This window comes from Ochotona curzoniae, unplaced genomic scaffold (assembly GCF_017591425.1).
Source record: "Ochotona curzoniae isolate NIBS_2020 unplaced genomic scaffold, NIBS_Ocur_1.0 contig_908, whole genome shotgun sequence".
Classification (NCBI taxonomy): Eukaryota; Metazoa; Chordata; class Mammalia; order Lagomorpha; family Ochotonidae; genus Ochotona; species Ochotona curzoniae.
Window position 1 is genome coordinate 37,302,870 of NW_024466607.1, and position 22,430 is coordinate 37,325,299.

The following is a 22,430-nucleotide window of genomic DNA, read 5'->3' on the forward strand; positions in this document are numbered from 1 at the left end:
AATTCTCCTCTCAAAAGAAACATGAGAAAACTGTAATTAGTGGACAAGTAGCTTTAACGCCACTTTTCCTCATCTGCAAGACGGAAATAATTACCTCATTTGGCACAGAGGCTTGTCCTAAGGGTGTAAAATAATTACATCTACGCCATTGAGCTCATGAACCTTACTCCTCAGTATCTAACCTTGCTTGCCATCTGGAAATGAAGGCTAGACCTCCCTTGTTTCCTCATCGGTAGAATTTACAGAGGCTTCAAGACCAAGGGGGGCATCCCAGATAACTGGAGGTGAGGCCCATGCAAAGTCATTCATCTTCCACAACTCCATGCACTAGTCCCAGAGAATTGATTATTTTACTCTAATTACTGTCATTTGTTCTACTGTTAAAATGTTTTAGAAAATCTAATGTTGACTAGATATCAATTTACACACAAACTTCATATGTTATATTTCCTTATTCCCCGAGTTTTCTTTGGACTTATTTTTGTGACATGGTAAAAAGACTGCCTAGCCAACTACTTTAAATAAAGTATATTCTATTTCTTAAAGGCAATAGATTCATAGGTTTTAAAATGTATTTTATTTAAAATACCTATTTGGATAATAATTACAAAAGATTGAAACAGTAATTCCAAGTAGTGAAAGGTAATTTTCCTTAGAAGAGGAAAAATAAAAACACCAAAAAGTCCATTTAATGTTTTGCTGCTTCATACACAGGAATACTTTATTTTACATACTAGTCAGTTACAACATGAGCCTGTAAAAGACATTTCTTATTCTGTCTCAAAGGCAAAGAAGACGGTACAATGATAGGCTATCACATTAATCAGTATGGTAAGCATAAAAAAACCTTAAGACTACTACAGTAACAGTTCAAAATGTACAAAACAGGCACTTTGAAGTGAGCTACTATGTGTAACTTTCACAGTCCCTTGTACACATGTGGGATCATCCAAGCTGAGCCACCAGTGAACAGCTGCCTTTGATGCAGACCCACAAACAGGTGCAGGTTCCAAATGCTGTGTGTCAGCTTGTAATACATGCAAGACAGAGAAACCTTCTAAAAGAAGATGAAAAGAAAAAAATTGGTCAGGAGTAAAAGCATTTACAAGCATGTGATTAAGGCCTTTAAATGTTAAACCAGTGTTTTAAACCCCTTCATTCTCAGGTAACGGATTAAGAGGCTGAGAAAGATATCGTCTGCGAGGGTGAGGATACTGGAGGTTGGCAGTGTCAGCATCACAAGCGTGTTCTACCAGAGGAGGAGGAGGAAGGAGCTGGGCGTAACTGGACCATCTCGATCCAGCCCGTGGGGAATCCACAGGGGCAAAGAAATTCCTGAAACAATGAAAACAAGAACAGAACACCAAAACAAAACAGAAAAAAAAAAAAAAAAAGAGAGAAACGCAGTAAATACAAAGAGAACCAAAGAGGAGAAACCACATGCTGGGGGGAAAAAAAAAGCTTTAGTGTATTCATGCCAAACTAACAAAACGCAGCACAAACCAAGACCCTGCCTCAAATCAAGACTGCTCAGGCAAATGCAGAAAAGCTGAAAGGAAGGCATACTTTCTGTCAAACTTAAAATGTCAAAGAAAAATCATCACTATGAATGTTAAAAAGAAAGACATTAATCTGATACATTTTCAACTCTCTTAGAAACACTGGGTACTATTTTATAAATTTACAGATCTAATGATCTTTTTATTTTGAGCCATATTCCATCCGTAGTAACAGCAGCCACACATAACACACAGTGAGACACACTTCCACATAGCATGGCTAGACCTCTGACATGCTCCTCAAGAAATACAATGATCAAATGCATTTATTCCTCAGACAAAGCGTTAGAATTGCTGCAGAGTTTCTGACAAGTAAAATGTTCGAAGAATTATTACACCTTATTATTCTTTTACCATTTTAGGACTTACCCGTAATAGTTATGCATTTTAGCAAACACAGAATTTTCAGCTTTGTTATCAACATCAGAGCTTTAGAGGACATGAACTAATTGAAACAGCAAACTAAATTAAGGAAAATCCTGAGACAAGGAATGCTAACTTGCATGTACAGTTTCAGCAAAATTGTAATTGCTTCTCTTATGTTTCCAGATTTCCATCTGTAGTAAACATTAAGCCACAGAATGAAACCATAAAAATATACAAACACATACTATAAACTTTTCTTTCTTCACCAAACATGAATGGAAACTTACAAAGATGTTTCCCTTTTACTACAAAAATTCTAAGTCACATAATACTTGATGCTTCCCTTGGCTACAAACTGTACAGTCAAGCTATTTTCATTTTACTATTACTCTTCTACTAGTATTTTTTAAATAATTCAAAGAAATGACAAAGTTGTACTGAATATGTATAAAGCAATTCTAAACAAGGTAAATAAATTAGCACTCAAAACAATCTTTATGAAAGATATTTATTCAATCTTGAAATTAAAATTACAAAAATTCACCATTTTAGCTGTTTTAGAAAATAAAGGAAACGTGCCTATATTCTCCAAAGGGAGTAAAATGGAATTTTCCCTCCTCCCAACCACTTAGAAGGATAATGATTCTTTCCATTTTTAGGACCAAGTTAGTTTCAAGAACATTTCAAAAAATTGTTTTGGTGGCAATTCACAACAACAACAACAACAAAAAAAACCTCTCCATTCATATCTGAAAAATTTCCAATCGTGTCAATAAACTGACTAGTACAAAAGAAATGATATCCGCTGCATCTTAAAGGCCTTTTGGACTGTTCAGCAGTGAGCAGGCTGCTGGTGTATCGTGGGAGAGGTCAGTCGGCGCTGGGTAAGGGAAAAGGAGCTCTCTTCCCATTCCTGTGTGCATGCAACAAGCAGCAAAACAGCAAAGTCACTCCAGTTAGCTTGTACTCAGCTGTGCTTTCTGTTAAAGGACATAATACAAACGGAGAAGGGAAATGCATCACAGAGCTAACACACGTGGTTATTGACAGTAATACAGATCAAAACGCCAAAGCTACTTAGAAAAGAAAATGTGCGGTACAAGCAGTGACCAAAAACAAAGCAAAATTTAATAAACTCTGATATTCTCTGCTTCATGAAACCACCTTTATAATCTGAGATCTTCTATGGTAATGTGAAATAGTATTCATGCAAACACTTAAAAACCTCAAAATCAAATAATAGTATTTCCTTCTAAAAACAGAAGATAATAGTCCCAGAAATTTTACTACTTCTTATTTAAGATACAAAAATTGTATTAAATTTTCTAAATCTATATTCAAAGGCATATTCAAATACTTTCCTCTCAAAAATGCATGTTTTAAACTTGAACATGAAAGCAAAAGGATGGCTAGACCATAAATGCTCATATAAACAAGAAATTTACATATCTTAAACATCCTCAAAATCAAGATCTTATATATATTATATATATATACACACAGTATATATATAGTAATGTCTATTAAAATTTTAAATACAGAACCCAAAGCATCTGGCTCATTCTCTTGTACAAGTTGCTATGAATGTGTTTTACCTAAAATTTTATGTCTACTTTGTTTTCCACAGCAGAAGCACTACCAACACTAGTGCTCATGCGGACGGAAGGCCTCACTATTAAACCGTACTTCCCCTTCAGTAATGTAGGAGCAAAATAAGATCTTAAATCTATAAACATCTCAGCTGCTGGACCACGGACTTTTACAAGAAATTTTACTTTAATAACCTCACAATCAACCGGTAAGGATATGACTAGTTCAGCCAGTACAGATGTGATGAATAAATGTTATCCCTTCTTGGCATTTTGGCAAAGATCAAATGAAGAGTAAACTTTTAATCTAAGTATCATAATTATTTAGAAATTTCTTCATTCCACCTTCAACTTCATGAAATAAAACAACTTTCAAATAGCTACTAGGGTTATTTTGCGGAGACTGGGTGGTTTTCTTCCTTTATCTCCCCTTTTACCCCAGATACAGAAAAAAAAATGTGGAAGTAATAGTCTTACCCATTTTCCTGTGGCCCTTGACCCTTTGTGCCCTAATCAACTATGTAAAGATTGTCAAAATAAAAGCAATAAAAAAATATATATATAGCCACCAGGATTATTTTAAAAGAAGATAATTTCTAGTTTCCTCACAAAACTGCCTACCTGCCAGCAGACGATCCATTTAACGAGTTTTGAAGATTTGGAATATTTGAACCTAAGGAAGAATTTACGTTTCCCTGCTGAGAACTCCCATTGACTGGGCTCCCGTTACCTTTCAAAATACCAGTGCACTTCCAATTGTCCATATAGTTAGCTGAAAGGGAAATGGTCAAATGGGTTAGCAGGAAAGGAATATCCATCACAGCCTAAAACTGGGTCTGGGCTGTCTGCAAGCTTAGCTCAACCGCACTTGGGAAACAGTAATTGCTCAGGATAACTTTAATTCTGAACGCATGGGCTGGACCCCATCCACAATGACACTGCACAAATCACAAACATCTTTGTCCAGTGGATAACCCCCCATGGAAAAGTACAGAACCCAGGGTCAGAGACCACAGCATCAGCAGGCCAGGCCGACTTCTGCCTCCACCAGGCACCCAAAACCAACTTACATCAGGATCCCAAGGTTATTGAAATTTGCGAAGCAGTAAAAAGAAAACCACAAGATGCTGGACTTTCTTATTAAGAACTAATTGCTTAAATCAATTATTTAATAAAATAAAAGATGACTGTGCTCCTATCACCTTTCATTACAGTTAGGTTTAGAAGTTTGATCATACCATGGCATGTAAGTTAAGCATCTGCCTAGGGTGCCAACACCATAATGCCACTGGTTCAAATCCTGGCTGCTCCACTTGTGACCCAGCTCCCTGCTAACATGCCTGGGAAATCAGTAGATGGTGACCCAAGTATCGGGAGCCTGTTCCCACATGGGAGACATGGAAGAAACTCCAGGCTCCTAGCTTCGGACTGGCCCAGCTTTAGCTGTTGTGGCCATTTGAGGATTGAACCAGCAGATGGAGAATCTCTCTTGCTGTTTCTGCTACTTTCTCTTGTAATTCTTCCTTTCAAATAAAAGCAAATACTTTCTTTAGATTGCTTTTGTGGGGCCGGCATGGACACTGGCATACTATATGGTTCAAGTCCTGGCCGCTCCACTGCTGATCCAGCTCCCTGCTTATGGCCTTGGAAATCAGCAGAGCATGGCCCAAAGCCTTAGACCCCGGGCCCATTTAGTGGATCTGGAAGAAGCTCCTGGCTCCCAGCTTCAAATCAGCCCAGCTCTGGCCATTGTAAACATTTGGGAAATAAACCAGTGGATGGAAGATCTTTCTATCTTTCCCTCTGTGTGTGTACCTCTTATAAGCAAAACAAATAATTCGTTAAAAAAAACTTTTTTCTGAAAAAGTTGTTTTGCACCATACTGACACTTGAAAAGCAGTTTAATTAGTCTTTAACTGCTCTATGAACTAGGCAAAATGCTCAATGTAATAAAAGTTAATGGGACAGTAATTTGAAAGTAACTGCAAAAATTTTGGAAAAAAACAAGCTACAAAAGAATCTTTTTCCAAAATATTGCAGAGCTTCAGTTTTTGGTTTTTTTTTTTTTTAATTCCAAGCAGAAATATCAAACAATCACTCTTTTCCTTAATCTTACCTTTCCACAATCGTACACAGCCATCATCTCCTGAAGATGCTAGCACCGTTCCTGTTATATTCCAACTCACTCGCCAGACTTGAGAATTGTGGTTATCAAACTGAGCCACTATACGGATTTCAAATTTTGTTGGCCCACCAGAGGAAGTAAGTTCTTTCCTGTCAATAAAGAAGTTTTCATGGATCACTTCTCAACCTTTTGACTAAGTTCAAGTGTAAAAAATTTTCATGGAAATTTTGAGGAAAATTTTAGTGTGTGTGTATAAATATAAATATATATACACACACTATATACAGACATATTAGAATATATATATAACTTAGAATATATATAACATATATAATATATGATTTTATAACACGCACATCTGGATTCCCCCACCCCTTAGGCTTTGAGCTGGCTGATATTATTGCCACTGGATTCCCTGGACCTGGAGTGATTGCAGCAGATAAAGGATATTCATTGTTTCATGAGACAAATGACAGCAAAAATCACTGTGACACACAGCAGGTTAGGCTAGCAATTAAAATGTTGACATGGCAGTGGATTCTGAATAGATTTCATCATGCTTGGAATGGTGAGATTGGCAGCAATTCAGAACTATTGAACTGTCCAAACTGCTTGAGCAGGACCCTCGGAGTGTGCCTCACATCAGGGACCTGGGATGGGTGGGAGGCTGGGTGGGGCTTCTCCCTTTGTTTCTCCCCTGAACCCAGATACTGGGGGGGGAAATGATAATATTAATGTGTGAACAACGGTCTTACCCACTTTCCCGTAGCCCTTGACCCTTTCTCTACCCTAATCAAGTATGTCAGATTATCAAGAAAAAAAAATGTTGGCATGGGGCCTGGAATAATGATTCAATAGCTAAATCCCACCTTGCATGCACAGGGAATCCTTATGGACGCCGATTCATATCCCGGCTACTCCATCTCCCTTTGAGCTGCCTGCTTGTGGCCTAGGAAAGCAGTAGAGAACAGCCCAAAGCCCTGAGACTCTGCATCCATGTGGGAGACCCGGAGAAGCTCCTGGGTCCTGGCTTTGGATTGGCTCAGCTGTGACTGCGGGAACCACTTGGGGAGTTAATCAGTGAATGGACGATATTTGTCTCTCGTTCTCTCTAAAAATCCCCCTTTCAAATAAAAATAAATAAATTAAAAAAAAATAATGTTGGCATGGAATGGTGGTTCCAGGTCCAGCTGTTCTACTTTCAATCCAGCTCCCCTCCCTGATAATGTACCTGGAAAAGCAGTGGGTTTCGCCTGACATCCATGTGGCATACCCAGCTGGAATTCAGGATCCCTGCCTCCAGGCTACCCAAGCCCAGTCCTGGCTTTACTAGCCTTTGCTAGAAAACAAGCAGGTGTGAGATCGCAATGTCTCTCCCTCTTTCTATCAATCTTCACTTTGAATAAATAAAACTTTTAATAGAATTGACAGTGTACCAAGAATTGACAGTGTACCAAATATATTCTGATGATGTAATTCATGCTCATTATCCTAAATAAAACATCAAAGCATGGCTCTCTCCACACTTAATTCCTCACTTCAAAGCCATACAGTAATGCACAAATCATTCATTACAGAATTCAATCTTCAATCATAGTTACCCCTACTATTTTCTCCACAAATAAAAATAATCATCATTGTTTCTAAAGCTTACCTCACAGGTTTTAATGTAAAAATCCTCACATCTTTGGTTGCAATTGCCAGAATATGGAAAGATCTCCCCAAGTTTGGAGCAAATGCAATATCATGTACAGGATCAGTGACTGTCATAAGAGTTTCAGCTTTTGCATATTTCCTGTGAAAAGAACAATCTGCATCAACAATTTTCAGGAAAAGACGTTCATAGAGCTTTTAATTGATCGGGATGATACTCTGTCGGCTCTACCTTCAGACCAGAGATGGTCTCCCCAAGAAACTGTTGAACTTATCTGGACGATAAGATGCTGAACTCTATGCTTGGTTGATGCTTGCAAGGAAAGATTCTCAACTGAATTTGAACTGTGGTAATGCAACAAGGTGGAGGATTCCACCATGGGGGGGGGGGCGGGTTTGGGAAGGGAAGGGGGGAATCCCAGTGCCTATAAAACTGTGTCACATAATGCAATACAATTAATTTTTAAAAAATGGAATCTTTCAAAAAAATAACTGCAAAAAAAAAAAAAATTCATAGTTTTACATCCTCCCACTAGTTTACGTCTAATTTTTTTCAGCCTGTCCATAACCAAGTAGTACCTACTTGAATAATGGCCCCAAAACACTTATGTCCAACTCTACCACCCTCAGTGAACAGTAACTTTTTTTTAAAGAAGAAGGTCTTTGCAGATGTAGTTAGGGATCTCAGGCTGAGATCACCAGCATCCAGTGTCCTTTTACAAGTCAGAAAAAGAAAAGCAGAGAGGGGACAGTGTGATCACTCAGTTGACTAATCCTCCTACTGCAAGCGCTGGGATCCCTCAAGGGTGCTACTCCACTTCTCATCCAGCTCCCTGCTTCTGGCCTGGGAGAACAGTAGGGGATGGTCCAAAATCTTGGGATCCTGCACTCATGGGAGACTGGGAAGAAGCTCCTGGCTACTGGCTTCAGATTGGCTCAGCTCCGGCCATTGAGGCATTATTGGGAGTGAACCAGCAGATGGAAGATCTTTGTCTCTATTTCTTTCTGTAAATCCGACTTTCCAATAAAAACAAATAAATCTTAAAAAAGGAAAGCAGAGACACAGAGAAATTTGTCATGTGAACACAGAAAAAAAAGAGACTGGAATGACGCTGCCACAAGCCACAAGCCAGTAATTCCAGGAACCACCAGAAGCTGGTTAACAGCTTTCAACCAAAAAAGAAAAACAAAAACAAACAAACAAACAAACAAAAAAGAAAAAACCATGAAGACATCTAAACACATAAAGATTCCTAGAACAGTATTATAGCCTGTAGCCACATGTGCCTATTGAAATTTAAATTGCTATTGATAAAAATTAACAATTTCAGTTTCTCAGTTGCATTTGCCACATGTCAAGTTCCCACAGATGCCGGTAGCTAAGGGCTGTCACCTTGGATGTCAAGGGACAGTCCACACCCATCACCACAGCAAGTCCTCCAGGACAGCGCCCCTACATAGAGCCACTAAGAAATCAAGAACGTACAAAGCTAGTTGGCTTAATTAGAGCCACTAAGAAATCAAGAATCTAAGAAGCTAGTTGGGTTAAGAACCGTTTGGAAACTGAAGGGGTAGCATCCTGAACTGCATAAGCTATGATAATTACACACATCTCTCCCCTCTGCTTCCCCCAGGACCCAGGACCCAGGAGCTCCGCCCAGCTCCTGGGGAGCCAACCTGGTCCGCCTGGCTGGGTGCTCTCTCTTCTAGCTATACAATGCTTCTGGCTCCCAGGATTTATACGATACTTATATCTCAGTGTGATCACTATTACTTGGTTTGCAAATGCTGGCACACTCCACCCAAAATACTCCTTTTGAACATTTCTTCTACGTCCCACCCACTGCAGTAAGTCAGAATCCTGACAATCATCCTGACCCCTCCCCTTCTCCCTCACAGTCCATATCTAATAATTCCCCAGATACTAACAATACTTCTGATTCGCCAATGGTCTACTTCTCTCCATTCCCACTGCCATTTTTTTTAAAGATTTATTTTTTTATTTTTATTGGAAAGGTGGATATACAGAGAGGAGAGACAGAGAGGAAGATCTTCCGTCCGATGACTCACTCCCCAAGTGAGCACAACAGCCGATGCTATGCCAATCCGAAGCCAGGAGCCTCTTCCAAGTCTCCAACGCAGGTGCAGGGTCCCAAGGCTTTGGGCCGTCCTCGACTGCTCTCCCGGGCCACAGGCAGGGAGCTGGATGGGAGTCCTTGGGCCCCTGCACCCACAAGAAATTCCTGGCTCCTGGCTTCAGATCAGCTCAGCTCTGCCACTGAGGCCATTTGGGGTATGAACCAGTGGATGGAATACCTTTCTGTCTTTCAAATAAAAACAGAATAAAACAGAGAGAGAGAGAGAGAACAGAAGCATACAAGCCTATGCATAGAAAGGCGGTAGAAAAAGTCCCCATCTCACCTTTCTACCACCCTGCTCTAAACTATTGTCTCCAGTGTTCTATGCTCCACCTTTCACTCAACAGAGTTCTTTGCAAACAGCTCGTTACCCTACTCATCCTCCTGAACCCTGTTCACTCGCAATCTCATTCACATCCTTGCTTCTCCCCTGTGTGGCTGGCAGAACCTGGAGGCTTCTCAGAAATTCCAAATTAGGAGTGCTTTGGCCCTCCCTGGCTCGCCTCTACTTCCCCAACAGGTATCTTCTAGGCAAAGATTTCTGCCCCCAAAACCAAACGAGTGTCCTTGAGGCGTAACTCCCTGAGATCACACAAGTCACTATTTTGTTGGTGGCTTCTCTGAAAGATGGCACACACCAAGAAAGCCATTATCCTGTCCTCTGTTATTCCACTACGAATCATCACAACCTAGCAATAGAACTTGGTGGATGAGAGAAGACCAAGTCAGCACACTTGATGATGCACAATTACTGAATAAACAAACAACATTTGAAGAAAGTAAATATAATTCTCAACTAAAATAAGAGCAGGACTCACCTGGTGTTTTCATTGTATTCAAAAATCTGAACTTTGGCCATTGTGTTTGGACTGCTGTCATCACTTCCTACGGCAATCATAGGAGAATGAGCCCGAGAGCTAGAAATAAACAGTAAACATTTATTTTCACAATGGTAAAATTGAGATACTTTCAATTAAGACAATTTAAAGACCAAAGCCAAGAGAAAACTTGTAGCTGCTATGTTGTTACTATGATCTGAGCTGCCATCACTTCACACAGTCACCCTTCCAAGTCCATGCCGGTTCTACACACAGGAACTGAAGGCACCACCCTTCTAGACTGGTTTTAACCTCCTTTCCCTCTGGCTCAGAAACTGAACTCTTTTCCCCAAATGGCAAGATGTTAACCATTCAACAGCACGTTTTTGAAAGGATACCTGGGAGGTGTCAGCAATTTTCCTTACGAAGTTATCATTAGTGGGACGAATTTTATGACAAAGGTTAAGTGCTTTGGAAAAAAAAAAAAAAGAAGAGACAGAGACGCGAGGAGGAAAGCGGAGAAGCCCACACCACACATGGCACTGCCCACGGGTCCCGTTCCTCTCCAGAAGCAGGGTCGACAATGAGCAGCAAGGACTGCTTCTAGCACAGTGCACGGCTCGGGGCCCTTTCCTGCCCTATGCCTAACTGCCCGGCCGTGCTCTCCTTCGCCCCCTCATCCAGGTCACTGTGCTTCTCTCTGAACCTGGCTCCCTTGCCTCACTTCCGACATCATTATTAGGATGTGCTGATCTCTCACAGCTAAAAACAAAGCATGGTAGCTGGGGAAAAAAGAATTTCACTTCTATATTACTAAAGCTTTGGGTATTTAAATATAACCTAATAAATTCACCATGTAAATTGCAAGGAGCTAATAATAAATAAATAGATAAATAAATAATAAATAATAATAAAACTGGTATCTATAATAATTCTTGGCCACTGAAGCAGAGATAAATACCACAGAAGTTGCTACATCTCACAAGTGTCCCTTTTTTCCCCTTAAGATTTATTTCTTTTTATTGGGAAGGCAGATTTGTAAGAGAAGGACTGTAGAGAAGGAGAGACAGAGAAGGGTCTTCCATCCACTGTTCATTCCCCAAATGACCACAACGGCCAGAACTGTGTGGATGCAAGCCCAGGAGCTTCATCTGGGTCTCCCATGTAGTTCCAGAGTCCCAAGGCTTTGGGCCGGCCTCTACTGCTTTCCCAGGCCACAGGCAGGGAGTTGGATGGAAATCACAAACCAGCACCCACATGGGATGTCTGTGTGCTTCAAGGGGGGAGGATTACCCAATTGAGCCAATGGGCCAGCCCCACAAATTACTTTTTCCAATATTCTGCAAAGATGTTGATTTTACAATATTAATCTGAATAAGAACCAAAAGTAATAACATATTCAATAGCCACATATTCTCAGATTTCAGTATCATTTTAAACCAAATTTAAAAATGCTCATGTTTATGTTTAAGCCACTTCCTAAATATTCCCAACTGAGCAGTGAGAAAAGCCACATAGCTGTGCAACTGAGGTCACCTGCATCTCCTGCAGATGAAAGAACAGCACCTAGAGAACGTTAGGAATCAGCAGACGCCATCTGAAACCAGGAGACTTGCAGGAACCTCAGCAGGCCATGAAGCAGAAGGAAATCAGACTGAAGGAAAAAGGCCAAGGGAATACAGTCCATATCAGGGGGCTGGCGCAGTGACACAGCAGGCTAATCCCCAGCCTCTAGTGCTGGCGTCCCATGAGCACTGCTCAGCTCCCAGCGGCTCAAGCTTCGATCCAGCTCCAGCTAGTAGTAGCCTGGGAGAGCAGCAGAGGGTGACCCAAGACCTTGGTCCCCTGCACCATGTTGGAGACTCAGAAAAAGCTCCTAGCTCCAAGCTTCAAAGCTGCCCAGCTCTGGCCACTGCAGCACTTGAGTGGGGAGGATGAAGGATCCCCCTATCTCTCTTTGTGTGTCTCTCTCTGTAATGCTTTCAAGCAAATAAACCTTAATAAACAAACAAACAAATAAAAAGACTCCATATCATCACCACAGGGCAGAAAATTCCACAAGCATCAAACTCCAACTGGTACATGTAATGAGTCACAGGGCAATTGTGAAGTGACTCAGAGAAGGTACGCAACTACCTGCTCAAGGTCACAGAATGAGGAACAAACCAGTGAGATGAATAAAACATGAATAAAACAACAAAATCTTGAAATAAACTAGTTGGGCCCGGCACAGTGGCGCAAGTGGTTAAGGTTCTAATCCCGGCAGACCCACTTCCCTTCCAGCTCCCTGCCTGTGGCCCGGGAAAGCAGTCAAGGACGGCCCAAGGCTTTGGGACCCTGCACCCGCGTGGGAGACCCGGAAGAGGCTCCTGGCTTCAGATCGGCATAGCATCGGCCGTTGCGCTCACTTGGGGAGTGAATCATCGGACCGAAGATCTTCCTCTCTGTCTCTCCTCCTCTCTGTATATCTGACTTCCCAATAAGAAAATAATAAAATTAAAAAAAAAAAAAAAAACTAGTACACCAAAGCCGGCAGTGGGAAGGGTACAGAGGAACAAATGACACCAAAGTGCTCCATCCGCATACTCGAGTCCTCTTCCTTCAGCAGTGGGCAAGCGCCCGGGACAGCAGCTACCTCTTGGTCCGCATAACTGATAACAGACACGGAAGCGAGCTACCATTCAACACAAACACACGGGGCCACGTGCTGTAAGACGACAGGTCACGCTGCAGCTCAGGCCTCCCGAATCTCACACCGGAGTGTTGCTTCAATCCCTCACTACTGCGCCGTCAAACCAGCTTCCTCTTAATGCTTCTGAAAAGATGATGGTCCAAGTTCTAGAATTCCAGCCCATCCTGTGGGAGACCTGAATGCAGTGCTGGGCTCCTGGCGTCAGCCTGGCTTATTGAGCCAGCTGAGCACGGGCTGCTGCGTGCTGCTGCGGGCATTCGGCAAGCCAATCACTGAATGGAAGTCAGTCAGGCTCTCTCTCGCTCTCTCTCTCTCTCTATTCCCTTACCCCCTCGCACCCTTTCAAACTTCCTCCCCTCTCACTGCACCTAACATTCTTCCAACTGGATACACAAAGCCTTTACTCTTCAAAAAAAAAGTTAGGTTGGAAAACTCCGCATTTCCCTTAGGAGTTAGCTATTAGGTATTCCCTTAGGTATACTTCAGTGTTCCTGCCAACTTTTTAGAATATGACTTTTTTTCTTTTACTTAGTTGATTAGTAGAATATGACTATTACCAATAATGTAAGCTGCTGTAACTCAGGGGACAAATAAAAAAAAAAATTCCTTTTGTCTTAATTAGGATTCTGAGGGAAATAGCACATACCTGTACCAAAAACAGACTCACATAAAAAAAAGTGATCAGAAAGAAACAAAGATTTCTTAAAAATTAAAAATGATTGCTGGGCTCAGCACGATAGCCTAGGGGTTAAATGTTCACATTGCAACTACCAGGAACCCACAGAGATGCCAATTTATATCTTAGTTGCTCCACTTGCCATCCAGCTCCCTGTTTGTGGCCTGGGAAAGCAATGTAGGATGGTCCAAAGCCTTGGGACCCTGCACCTGCTCAAGGCTCCTGGCTTCAGATCGACTCAGCTCCAGCTCTTATGGCCACTTGGGGAGTGAACCAGCAGGCAAATTATCTGTCTTGCTGTGTCTCCTTCTCTCTATAAATCTGCCTTTTCAATTAAAAAAAAAATAATAATCTTGGGCCCGGCACGATAACCTAGCAGCTAAAGTCCTCGCCTTGCACATTCAGGGATCCTATATGGGCGCCGGTTCTAATCCCGGCGGCCCTGCTTCCCATCCAGCTTCCTGCTTGTGGCCTGGGAAAGCAGTCAAGGACGGCCCAAAGCCTTGGGACCCTGCACCCGCATGGGAGACCTGGAAGAGGCTCAGGGCTCCTGGCTCCTGGCGTCGGATCGGCACAGCTCCAGCCGCTGCAGCCACTTTGGGAGTGAATCATCAAACAGAAGATTTTCCTCTCTTTGTCTCTTCCCCTCTGTATATCTGACTTTCCAGTGAAAATAAATAAATCTTAAAAAATAACAATAATAAGTAAATAATCTTAAAAGTGTCAGTCATCCCACAATTCAACGATAGAATAAAATGTGCACCTAGAGAACAAACTACAATCTGGAAGACGAGTAGAAAAATATAACATTACAGAAACACAGAAATCACATTGTGGCATAGCAGGCATCCCATATGGGTATTGGTTCAGGTACCAGCTGCTCCACTTCCAATCCAGCTCTCTGCTAATGACCTAGGAAAAGCAGCTGAAGATGGTCCAAGTACTTGGGCCCTGCCACCCACATGGGAGACCTGGCCAGGGCTCGGAGCTCCTGGCTCCTGGCTCCAGCTTGCCACAAGCCTAGCCAGTATGGTCATTTGGGGAGTGAAGCAGCAAACAGAAGATTCTCTCTCTTCTCTGCCTTTCAAATTAATAAAAAAAAAAAAAAAAATCTAAAAAAAAAAACTATAAACAGTATATTTTGGTAAGGATAGCAGAACTTCTCTTTCATTTTATACTCTTCTGAATTATTTCAATTTTTTCACCAAATGATCCTAATAGTTTTTTAAATGGATTAAAAAGAAGCAACTATATATTAGTACATATGTTAGTACAGTCACAAAAAAAGAATGAAATAGGACCAGGGTTGTAGTACAGCAAGTGAAGCAATGCCAGTTTCCCACATGGGCACCAGTTCGAGGCATGGCTGCTCCACTTCCAATCAACTCACTGCTAATAGCTTGGGAAAAGCAACAGAAGCTAGTTCAAGTGCTTGGGCCTCTACATACATTTGGGATACCTAGAAAAAAGCCTTCCCGGCTCCTGGCTTCAGCCTTGCCCAGCACTGGGCATTGCAGCCATCCAGGGAGTGAACCAACGGACGGAAGATCTATCCCTGTCCCTCTCTTTTTCAAATGCATAAACCTTAAAAACAATAACAACAAAACTAACTTGCTTTCTAAGAATCATTATTTTCCGAGGTTTGATACCAAAAACTTACCTTGATGGATTCCAGGAAATGCAGCTGCAGCTCAGCTTGCACGAGATCTCATGCTGCAGGGACCACTGGCTGAGATTCATCACATCCGGGGCCTCATAGATCCTCACTATCCCGTCTGCTGAACAAGTGGCTAACATGAGACCCATGTGCTTGGGGGCGAACTTCACGTCGGTAACAGACGTTCTGCTATCCACCAGAGTTGTCCTCTTAACCTGGAAAAACAAAGTGAGCAACTTAATCACATACGAAAAGCAAGCACAGCAGAGTGGAAAGGACAGAGAATCTCACAAGTAACAATGCCACCAGAACATCCCTACTAAATCTAAATTTTTCCCTTTTTCCTCGCTGTATGAAGCTGTTCATCGTGAAACAGTACGAAAACTGGGCCCAGTGCAATGGCTCAAGCCTCACCTTGCAAGCACTGGGATCCCACATGGGCACCAGTTCAGGTCCCGGCTATTCCATTCCCTGCTAATGGCCTGGAAAGACAGGAGACAATGGCCCAAAGCCTTGGGATCCTGCACCCACGTGGGAAACATAGAAGCCTCTGGCTCTGGATCGCTTCAGCTCCAGCCATCACAGCCATTTGGGGAGTGAACCAAGGGACAGATCTTTCTCTCCACCCACCTTATCTCCGTAAAAATCTGATCTGTCAAGCCTGGCACGGTAGCCTAGTGGCTAAAGTCCTCGCCTTGCACACTCCAGGATCCTATATGGGTGCCGATACATGTCCCAACACCCCCACTTCCCTTCTAACTCCGTGCTTGTGGCCTGGGAAAGCAGTCGAGGATGGCCCCAAGCCTTAGGAACCTGCACCCACATGGGAGACCCAGAAGCAGCTCTGGGTTCCTTTCTTTGGATGGCCTCAGCTCCAGGCATTGCAGCTACTTGGGGAGTGAATCAGCGGATGGAAGATATTCTTCTCTGGCTCTCCTCCTCTCTATATATCTGACTTTGCAACAAAAACATACAAATCTTCAAAAAAAAAAAAAATAAAAATAAAAACACAAAGTTCAGTAATTAAAATAGCTGCATGGACATGAAGATCTTAATAGAACAATGGAAAAGAACAGTCTACAAAAGCTCTTCCCTTCATGGTCAACTGGGCTCCTGTCATCTACCTGGCCGAACCAGCTGCTGCGGGCATGTGGGACTGAACCAGCACACAGAAGATCTGTCTGCTGCTGAGTCTGCTTCTCTCTCTCTCAAGTAGAAGACCAACATGGGAGACAGAAAAGGGGAAGTGGTAAATCCAGAGGGGAGTGGCAGCACTGAATTGAGATGACTGATGCGCAGGTCCCCTCCACACTCCCCCCCCCCCAGGAATGTTAACAAGCGGCTTACCCAGTGACTCTGTCCTCGCAGCTTATCATTTGACTCTCCTACTATTTCCTCCCAAACAGCAGCTGTTCGGTCAAAAGAACAGGAAGCCAACACCTGCCCAAACTCAGGATGGGCCCAGGTCACCCGCCACACAGATCCGCTATGTGTCTGCAGTTTAAGAAGAAGACAAACAGGTCATCAGTGTCCCAGGGCTTTGCTTCCTGCCGACCTCCACTCCAAACCAAGCACTGAGCTAATTCACATTTCACACTCTACAAGGTTTTATCGGAGAAAACAGAGACAGGTATTTTGACTTTAGCAACAGGGAAAAAGTTAATCAAACATTTAAAGAAAAAGTTCAATTCTGAAATTTTTCAACCTTGAGAAGACTTTATATTTAGTATTGGGGCCTTCTGGAGTAAAATTTTTCTGTTTACTAATAGGATAAAGTCAACTATTTGCAGTGCTAAAAGTTAAACCCTACCCTCTGCTTCCCAAACAGCTCCCTGCTGATATGCCTGAAGGGCTCATGGAAAACAGCCCAAATGGGCCCAACAGCCAGGAGACAGACTTCCTGGCTCTGGTCTGGCCATAACCTGGTTGTTGTGGCCATTTGGGGAATGAACCAGCAAATGGCAAGAGGGGGTGTGTGCGCGCATGTGTGTGTTTAAATTTCCACCTCTCAGTCACTCTGCCTTTAAAAATACATAAATCTTAAACATATGCAATGGAAAAATGTAAAAAAATACGCTAAAATATTTATTTAGGCAACAGAATTGCCAAAATGTATCTGTTATTTTAAGAAGAAATATAGAGGCCAGCATGGTAGTGTAGTGACTTAAGCCACCACCTGCAATGCCAGCATCATGTATGGGCACTGGTTCAGGTTCTGGCTGCCCCACTCCCAGCCAGCTCCCTCCTCATGGCCTGGGAAAAGTGCAGAGGATGGCCCAAGTATCTGAGCCCTGGCCATCCATCTGAGAGACCTGGGAAAGTGAACCAGCAAATGAAAGGTCTCTCTGCCACTCCTTTCCTAGTACCACGAAAACAAACAAAAACACCTAAAATATCTTTCTAGAACCTTTTCAGAGCACAAACTGTATAATTTCCTCAAAGGTAACCATCACCAAATAAACAACAGAAGTTTTAGTTCACAAATATCACTGCTAGGGTTCCAGCATGGTAGCTTAGCCCTCGCCTTGTACGCACCAGGAACGCATATGGGTGCCAGTTTGTATTATGGCTGCTCCACTTCCCCTCCAGCTCCCTACTTATGGCCTGGGAAAGCAGCAGAGGACAGCCCAAGGCCTCGGGACCATAGCTCCTGCCTTCAGAGTGGCTCAGTTTCAGCCGCTGAGGCACGTGGGGAATGGGCCAGCAGACGGAAGATCTTTCTGTCTCTTCTCTGTATATCTGACTTTCCAAAAAAAAAAAAAAAAATACACACACACACACACACACACATAATTGTAGCACCCAGCACAATGGCTCAATTGGTTAATCTTCCCCCTTCAAGCGCTGGGAATCCATATGGGCACTGGTTCATGCCCTAGCTGCTCCACATTCCATCCAGCTCTCCTGGTGGCCTGGGAAAGCAGTAGGACCCTGCACCCACTTCGGAGGCCCAGGAGAAATTCCTGGCTCTTGCCTTTGGAGTGGCTCAGGTGTGGCCACTGTGGTCACTTGGGCAATGAATCAGCAGATGAAAGACATGTCTCTCTTTCTTTTGTACATGTCTTTCCAATAAAAACAAACAAATATTTTTTTAAATCATTGTATAGGCAAATACTAACCTTCCAACTTGCAGTGCAATGCCATTCCCCACTTTCACTTTTATCCCAGACCTGTAAGAAAACAAAAAGCAGGTATTTTACATTAAAAACATCTCCATCACTTGATAGAAATTCTTATTCAACTGACTGGGTTTATGAGCAAAATAAAGATCAAAATCACAGAAGATAACAAAAACTCTTTTGATCCAATTTTTAAACCTTTATTTTGATTGGAAAGGCAACATTACACAGAAAGGAGAAAGAGACAGATTTACAAAGAGAGAGGTAGGGAGAGACAGAGACCTTCCATCCACTGGTTCACTCCCCAAATGGATGCAAGGGCTGGAACTGGGCTGGACCAAAGCCTGGAGATTCTTCAAGGTCTCCTACGCAGATGAAGGGGCCCAAGGCTTTAGGCCATCCTCCACTGCTTTCCCAGGCGCATTAGCAGGATCTAGATGAGAAATGCAGTAGCCAGGACTCAAACTGGCACCCACGTAGAATGCCGGCACTTCAGGCCAAGACGTCAACCTACTAAGGCATAGTGCTGCCCTCAATTAAACCTTTCTAAGGGGCAGATATTTGGCCCAATGATGAAGACGCTGGCTATGACAATTGCTTCCCACTCACCGGTGTACCTGAGTTCCATTCTTGCCTCTAACTGAACTCTAGCCACCTGCTAATGCAGACCTTGTAAATGCGTGATGACAGCTCAAGCCGGGCTCCTGCCCTCCCAGGGAACACCAAAACAGGGCTCGCAGCTTCGGCCTGCCCAACTCAGACAACAGACAGACATGGAGTGAGAACCAGATGGAAGCTCTACCTCTGTGTCTTTCCGCATGTTTTCTCTCTGCCTCCCAAATAAGTTACTGAAATTCTTTTTTTTTTTTTATTACAAAGTCAGATATACAGAGAGGAGGAGAAACAGAGAGGAACATCTTTTGTCCGATGATTCACTCCCCAAGTGAGCCCAACAGCCGGTGCTATGCGGATCCGGAGCCAGGAGCCAAGAGCCAGGAACCTCCTCCAGGTCTCCTATGCAGGTGCAGGGTCCCGAGGCTTTGGGCCGTCCTCGACTGCTTTCCCAGGCCACAAGCAGGGAGCTGGATGGGAAGTGGAGCTGGCCAGGATTAGAACCGGCGCCCATATGAGATCCCGGCTTTGAAGCCGAGGACTTAAGCTGCTAGGCCACACCGCCGGGCCCAGTTACTGAAATTCTTAAAAGCATTTATTGAGAACTCAAAATGTGCCCAGACATCATACAAAGCACTGAAGAACCAGGGGCCCGAGTTCAGCTTACAAAGAAAATGACAGCTATGGTCAAGTCTCATTATTCATGATGGCTATGTTCTCTTAACAGGTGCGTGTGTATGATCATTACAATTAAATTCCAAAAGAATAGTGAAAATTAACAAATATTATGAATTAGTGGTATTCATTAGAAATGAGCCTGTAATTCTTCCTTTAAAAAGGTACAAAAGTTTATAACATACAAATTTTAAAAAGTATGTGGGGCCCGGTGCAATAGCATTATGGCAATGGTCCCTGCCTTGGATGCACAAGGATCCCATATGGGCCCTGGTTCTAATGCCGGTGGCCCCGCTTTCCATCCAGCTCCCTGCTTGTGGCCTAGGGAGGCAGTCATGGACAGCCCGGGGCTTTGGGACCCTGCGCCTGTGCGAGAAACCCAGAAGCTCCTAGCTCCTGGCTTTGGATTGGCTCAGCTCCAGCCACTGCAGTCACTTGGGGAGTGAACCAGCACAAAGATTTTCCTCTCTGTCTCTCCTCTGTATACCTGCCTATCCAATAAAAATAAATAAATCTTAAAAAAATAGTAAAATAAATTTTTAAAGCATGTGTACAAATGTATGTGCACATCCATACATGTATAACTACATGCAATGGATAAACTCATTTACAAGTAAAAATTTCGAAAGAGTAGTCAGGAAGAAGCAGAGAGAGGCTCAATACTACACAATGAATGAACTGAAAATATAGAACTTCTAAGTCAGCACACCTCACCTGATGCTGTCACACAGAGTATAAATTCAACACATATATAATCAATGTATCTAGACTGCTTAAAATATCCACTGTATGGCTAGCTCAGATGGCAATGGAAAAGTGGGGACTTAGGCCCGGCGGCGTGGCCTAGTGGCTGAAGTCCTCACCTTGAACGCATCGGCATCCCATATGGGCGCCAGTTCTAATCCCAGCAGCCCCGCTTCCCGTCCAGCTCCCTGCTTGTGGCCTGGTCCAAACCCTTGGGACCCTGCACCTGCGTGGGAGACCTGGAGGAGGTTCCTGGCTCCCGGCTTTGGATCAGCGCAGGACCAGCCGTTGTGGTCACTTGGGGAGTGAAACATTGGACCAAAGATCTTCTCTGTCTCTCCTTCTCTCTGTATAACTGACTTTGTAATAAAAATAAAAATAAATCTTAAAAACAATAATAGAACTTAAAAAAAGAAAGAAAGAAAAGTGGGCACTCAAACAGGTATTTGTACATCAGTGTTTGCAGCCACCCTACACGTAACAGCCACAATGGGAAATGGATGAAAACATGAGCAAAACGCAATCAAGCCCCTACAACAAAATACTATTCGTTTTTCAAAAAAAAATACATTTCTGAAATACGCTATGCGTCATGCCAAGTGAAATAAATCCAACGCCTAGAATAGGCAAACGCATACACAGACAGAACAGGCCACTCACAGAAAGCAGTAGGTTCCTGGGTAGTTTCCACGCACCATTAAGCTCTGTAACAGGGGCTGGCATGGCGGCCTGGCAGGGCAAGCTGCCACCTGCAGTGGTGGCGCGGGTGAGACACACTGCCCCACTTCCATGCAGGTCCCGGCTAGTGTGCCAGGCATGGGAGACCAGCATGGGATTCCAAATCCTGGCCTCCCTGGCCTGACCCTGGTGGGTCAGCCACTTGGGGAGTGAGCCAGCAGGTGGAAGACCTCTCTGTGTCACTCTTTCAAGTAAAGAAGTAAATGTCAATTTAAAAAATTTACAATGTAAACATTACATTTAACTTAAAAATGGTTATGTATGTAGTTAACCAAGGAGGAATATTTTTCACGTTGACACCAATTCTTCTACGAATGTGAGCAGTATGGTTATTCTTTTACAGTCACTGCTTTTTCATGATCACTGGTATCAAATCTGAATTATCGAAAAGGACAAAGTACCCCTCAAATTCTCAGGTATTTTGAACTTCTCAAGAATGTACAGAATCCAGACTGCAGCTTTCATCTTCAAGTCTGCAGCCATTCAGCCCGCACCTCTGAAATCCCTAAATCACAAACGCGATCCTAGTATGGACACGCTGCTTATCAGGAGCCCGTAAGAACCACTCGACCCTCCCAGGCAGTGATGAGCGCACTTCTTGGGAGGATGGTGAGAAACTATGGCACACCGAGGGCGCGGGCCACCCCCGAGCACCCCGACCCCAGCCGCACCCCTAAACTGCAGCCGTCGGGGCACACGCACGGGCGGAGGCGGAGCGCGCACGCGGCCTGACGCCCCCGCGACCCCACAATCCCGCGGCGGACGCGGGGGGACCCGCCCGCCACCTCCCCTTGTGACCCAGGCCTCGTGATGGGGGCTCTGCCGCCGGGATGGCGGCGATGGAGGATGCCAGCGATGGAGGCCTGCTGCCGCTGCTGCCGCCGCCACTGCGGCGTCCCTTCCACGGCCGCTCCTCGAGGCTCGACCCCGAGCCCAGGGAGCCGCGCGCACCTTGACGCTCTGGTCGCTGGAGCAGGTGGCCATCCGCCGGCCGTGGAAGTCGAAAGAGACATCATGGATGAGGTCCTTGTGGTCCGCCGCGATACTGCGCGCCACAAACATGGCTGCCGCCCGCCCGCGCCGCCGCCGGGTGCCCCTCCCGCCTCGCGAGAGGCCGCGGCGCGCGGCCCAAAGCCCGCCGGGACCCCGCGCCCGACGCGCAGAGACGCACAGAGACGCGTCGGCCCGCCCCCGGCCCGCCCCCGGCCCGCCCCCGGCCCGCCCCCGGCCCGCCCCCGGCCCGCCCCCGGCCCGCCCCCGGCCCGCCCC

At 44.1% G+C, this 22,430-nt stretch overlaps 1 protein-coding gene across 2 annotated transcripts; it reads right to left on the reverse strand.

The window, feature by feature from the left end:
• Positions 1-694: 694 nt before the first annotated feature.
• Positions 695-22,316, reverse strand: SEH1L (SEH1 like nucleoporin). 2 transcript variants are annotated; one of them, XM_040994862.1, is made up of 9 exons: positions 22,113-22,316; positions 18,393-18,443; positions 16,621-16,767; positions 15,277-15,488; positions 10,249-10,347; positions 7,294-7,434; positions 5,631-5,788; positions 4,136-4,286; positions 695-1,335 (listed from the first exon to the last, which is right to left on the reverse strand). In XM_040994862.1, the coding sequence occupies exons 1-9, from the start codon at positions 22,221-22,223 to the stop codon at positions 1,146-1,148; spliced, it is 1,260 nt and encodes a 419-aa protein (XP_040850796.1). In that variant the 5' UTR covers positions 22,224-22,316; the 3' UTR covers positions 695-1,145. The 2 variants fall into 2 exon arrangements, with proteins under 2 accessions (XP_040850796.1, XP_040850797.1); XM_040994863.1 differs by having other exon boundaries at positions 695-2,905; positions 22,113-22,310.
• Between the last annotated feature and the right edge of the window lie 114 nt (positions 22,317-22,430).

Excerpts from the sequence above, each read along its gene's own strand:
- SEH1L (XM_040994862.1), bottom strand. The coding sequence starts at position 22,223 with ATGTTTGTGGCGCGCAGTATCGCGGCGGACCACAAGGACCTCATCCAT. Across the intron at positions 16,768-18,392 it reads ATTGCACTGCAAGTTGGAAG|ACACATAGCGGATCTGTGTG; the intron begins GTTAGTATTTGC and ends CTTAAACTGCAG. Across the intron at positions 7,435-10,248 it reads GAATACAATGAAAACACCAG|GAAATATGCAAAAGCTGAAA; the intron begins GTGAGTCCTGCT and ends TTCTTTTCACAG.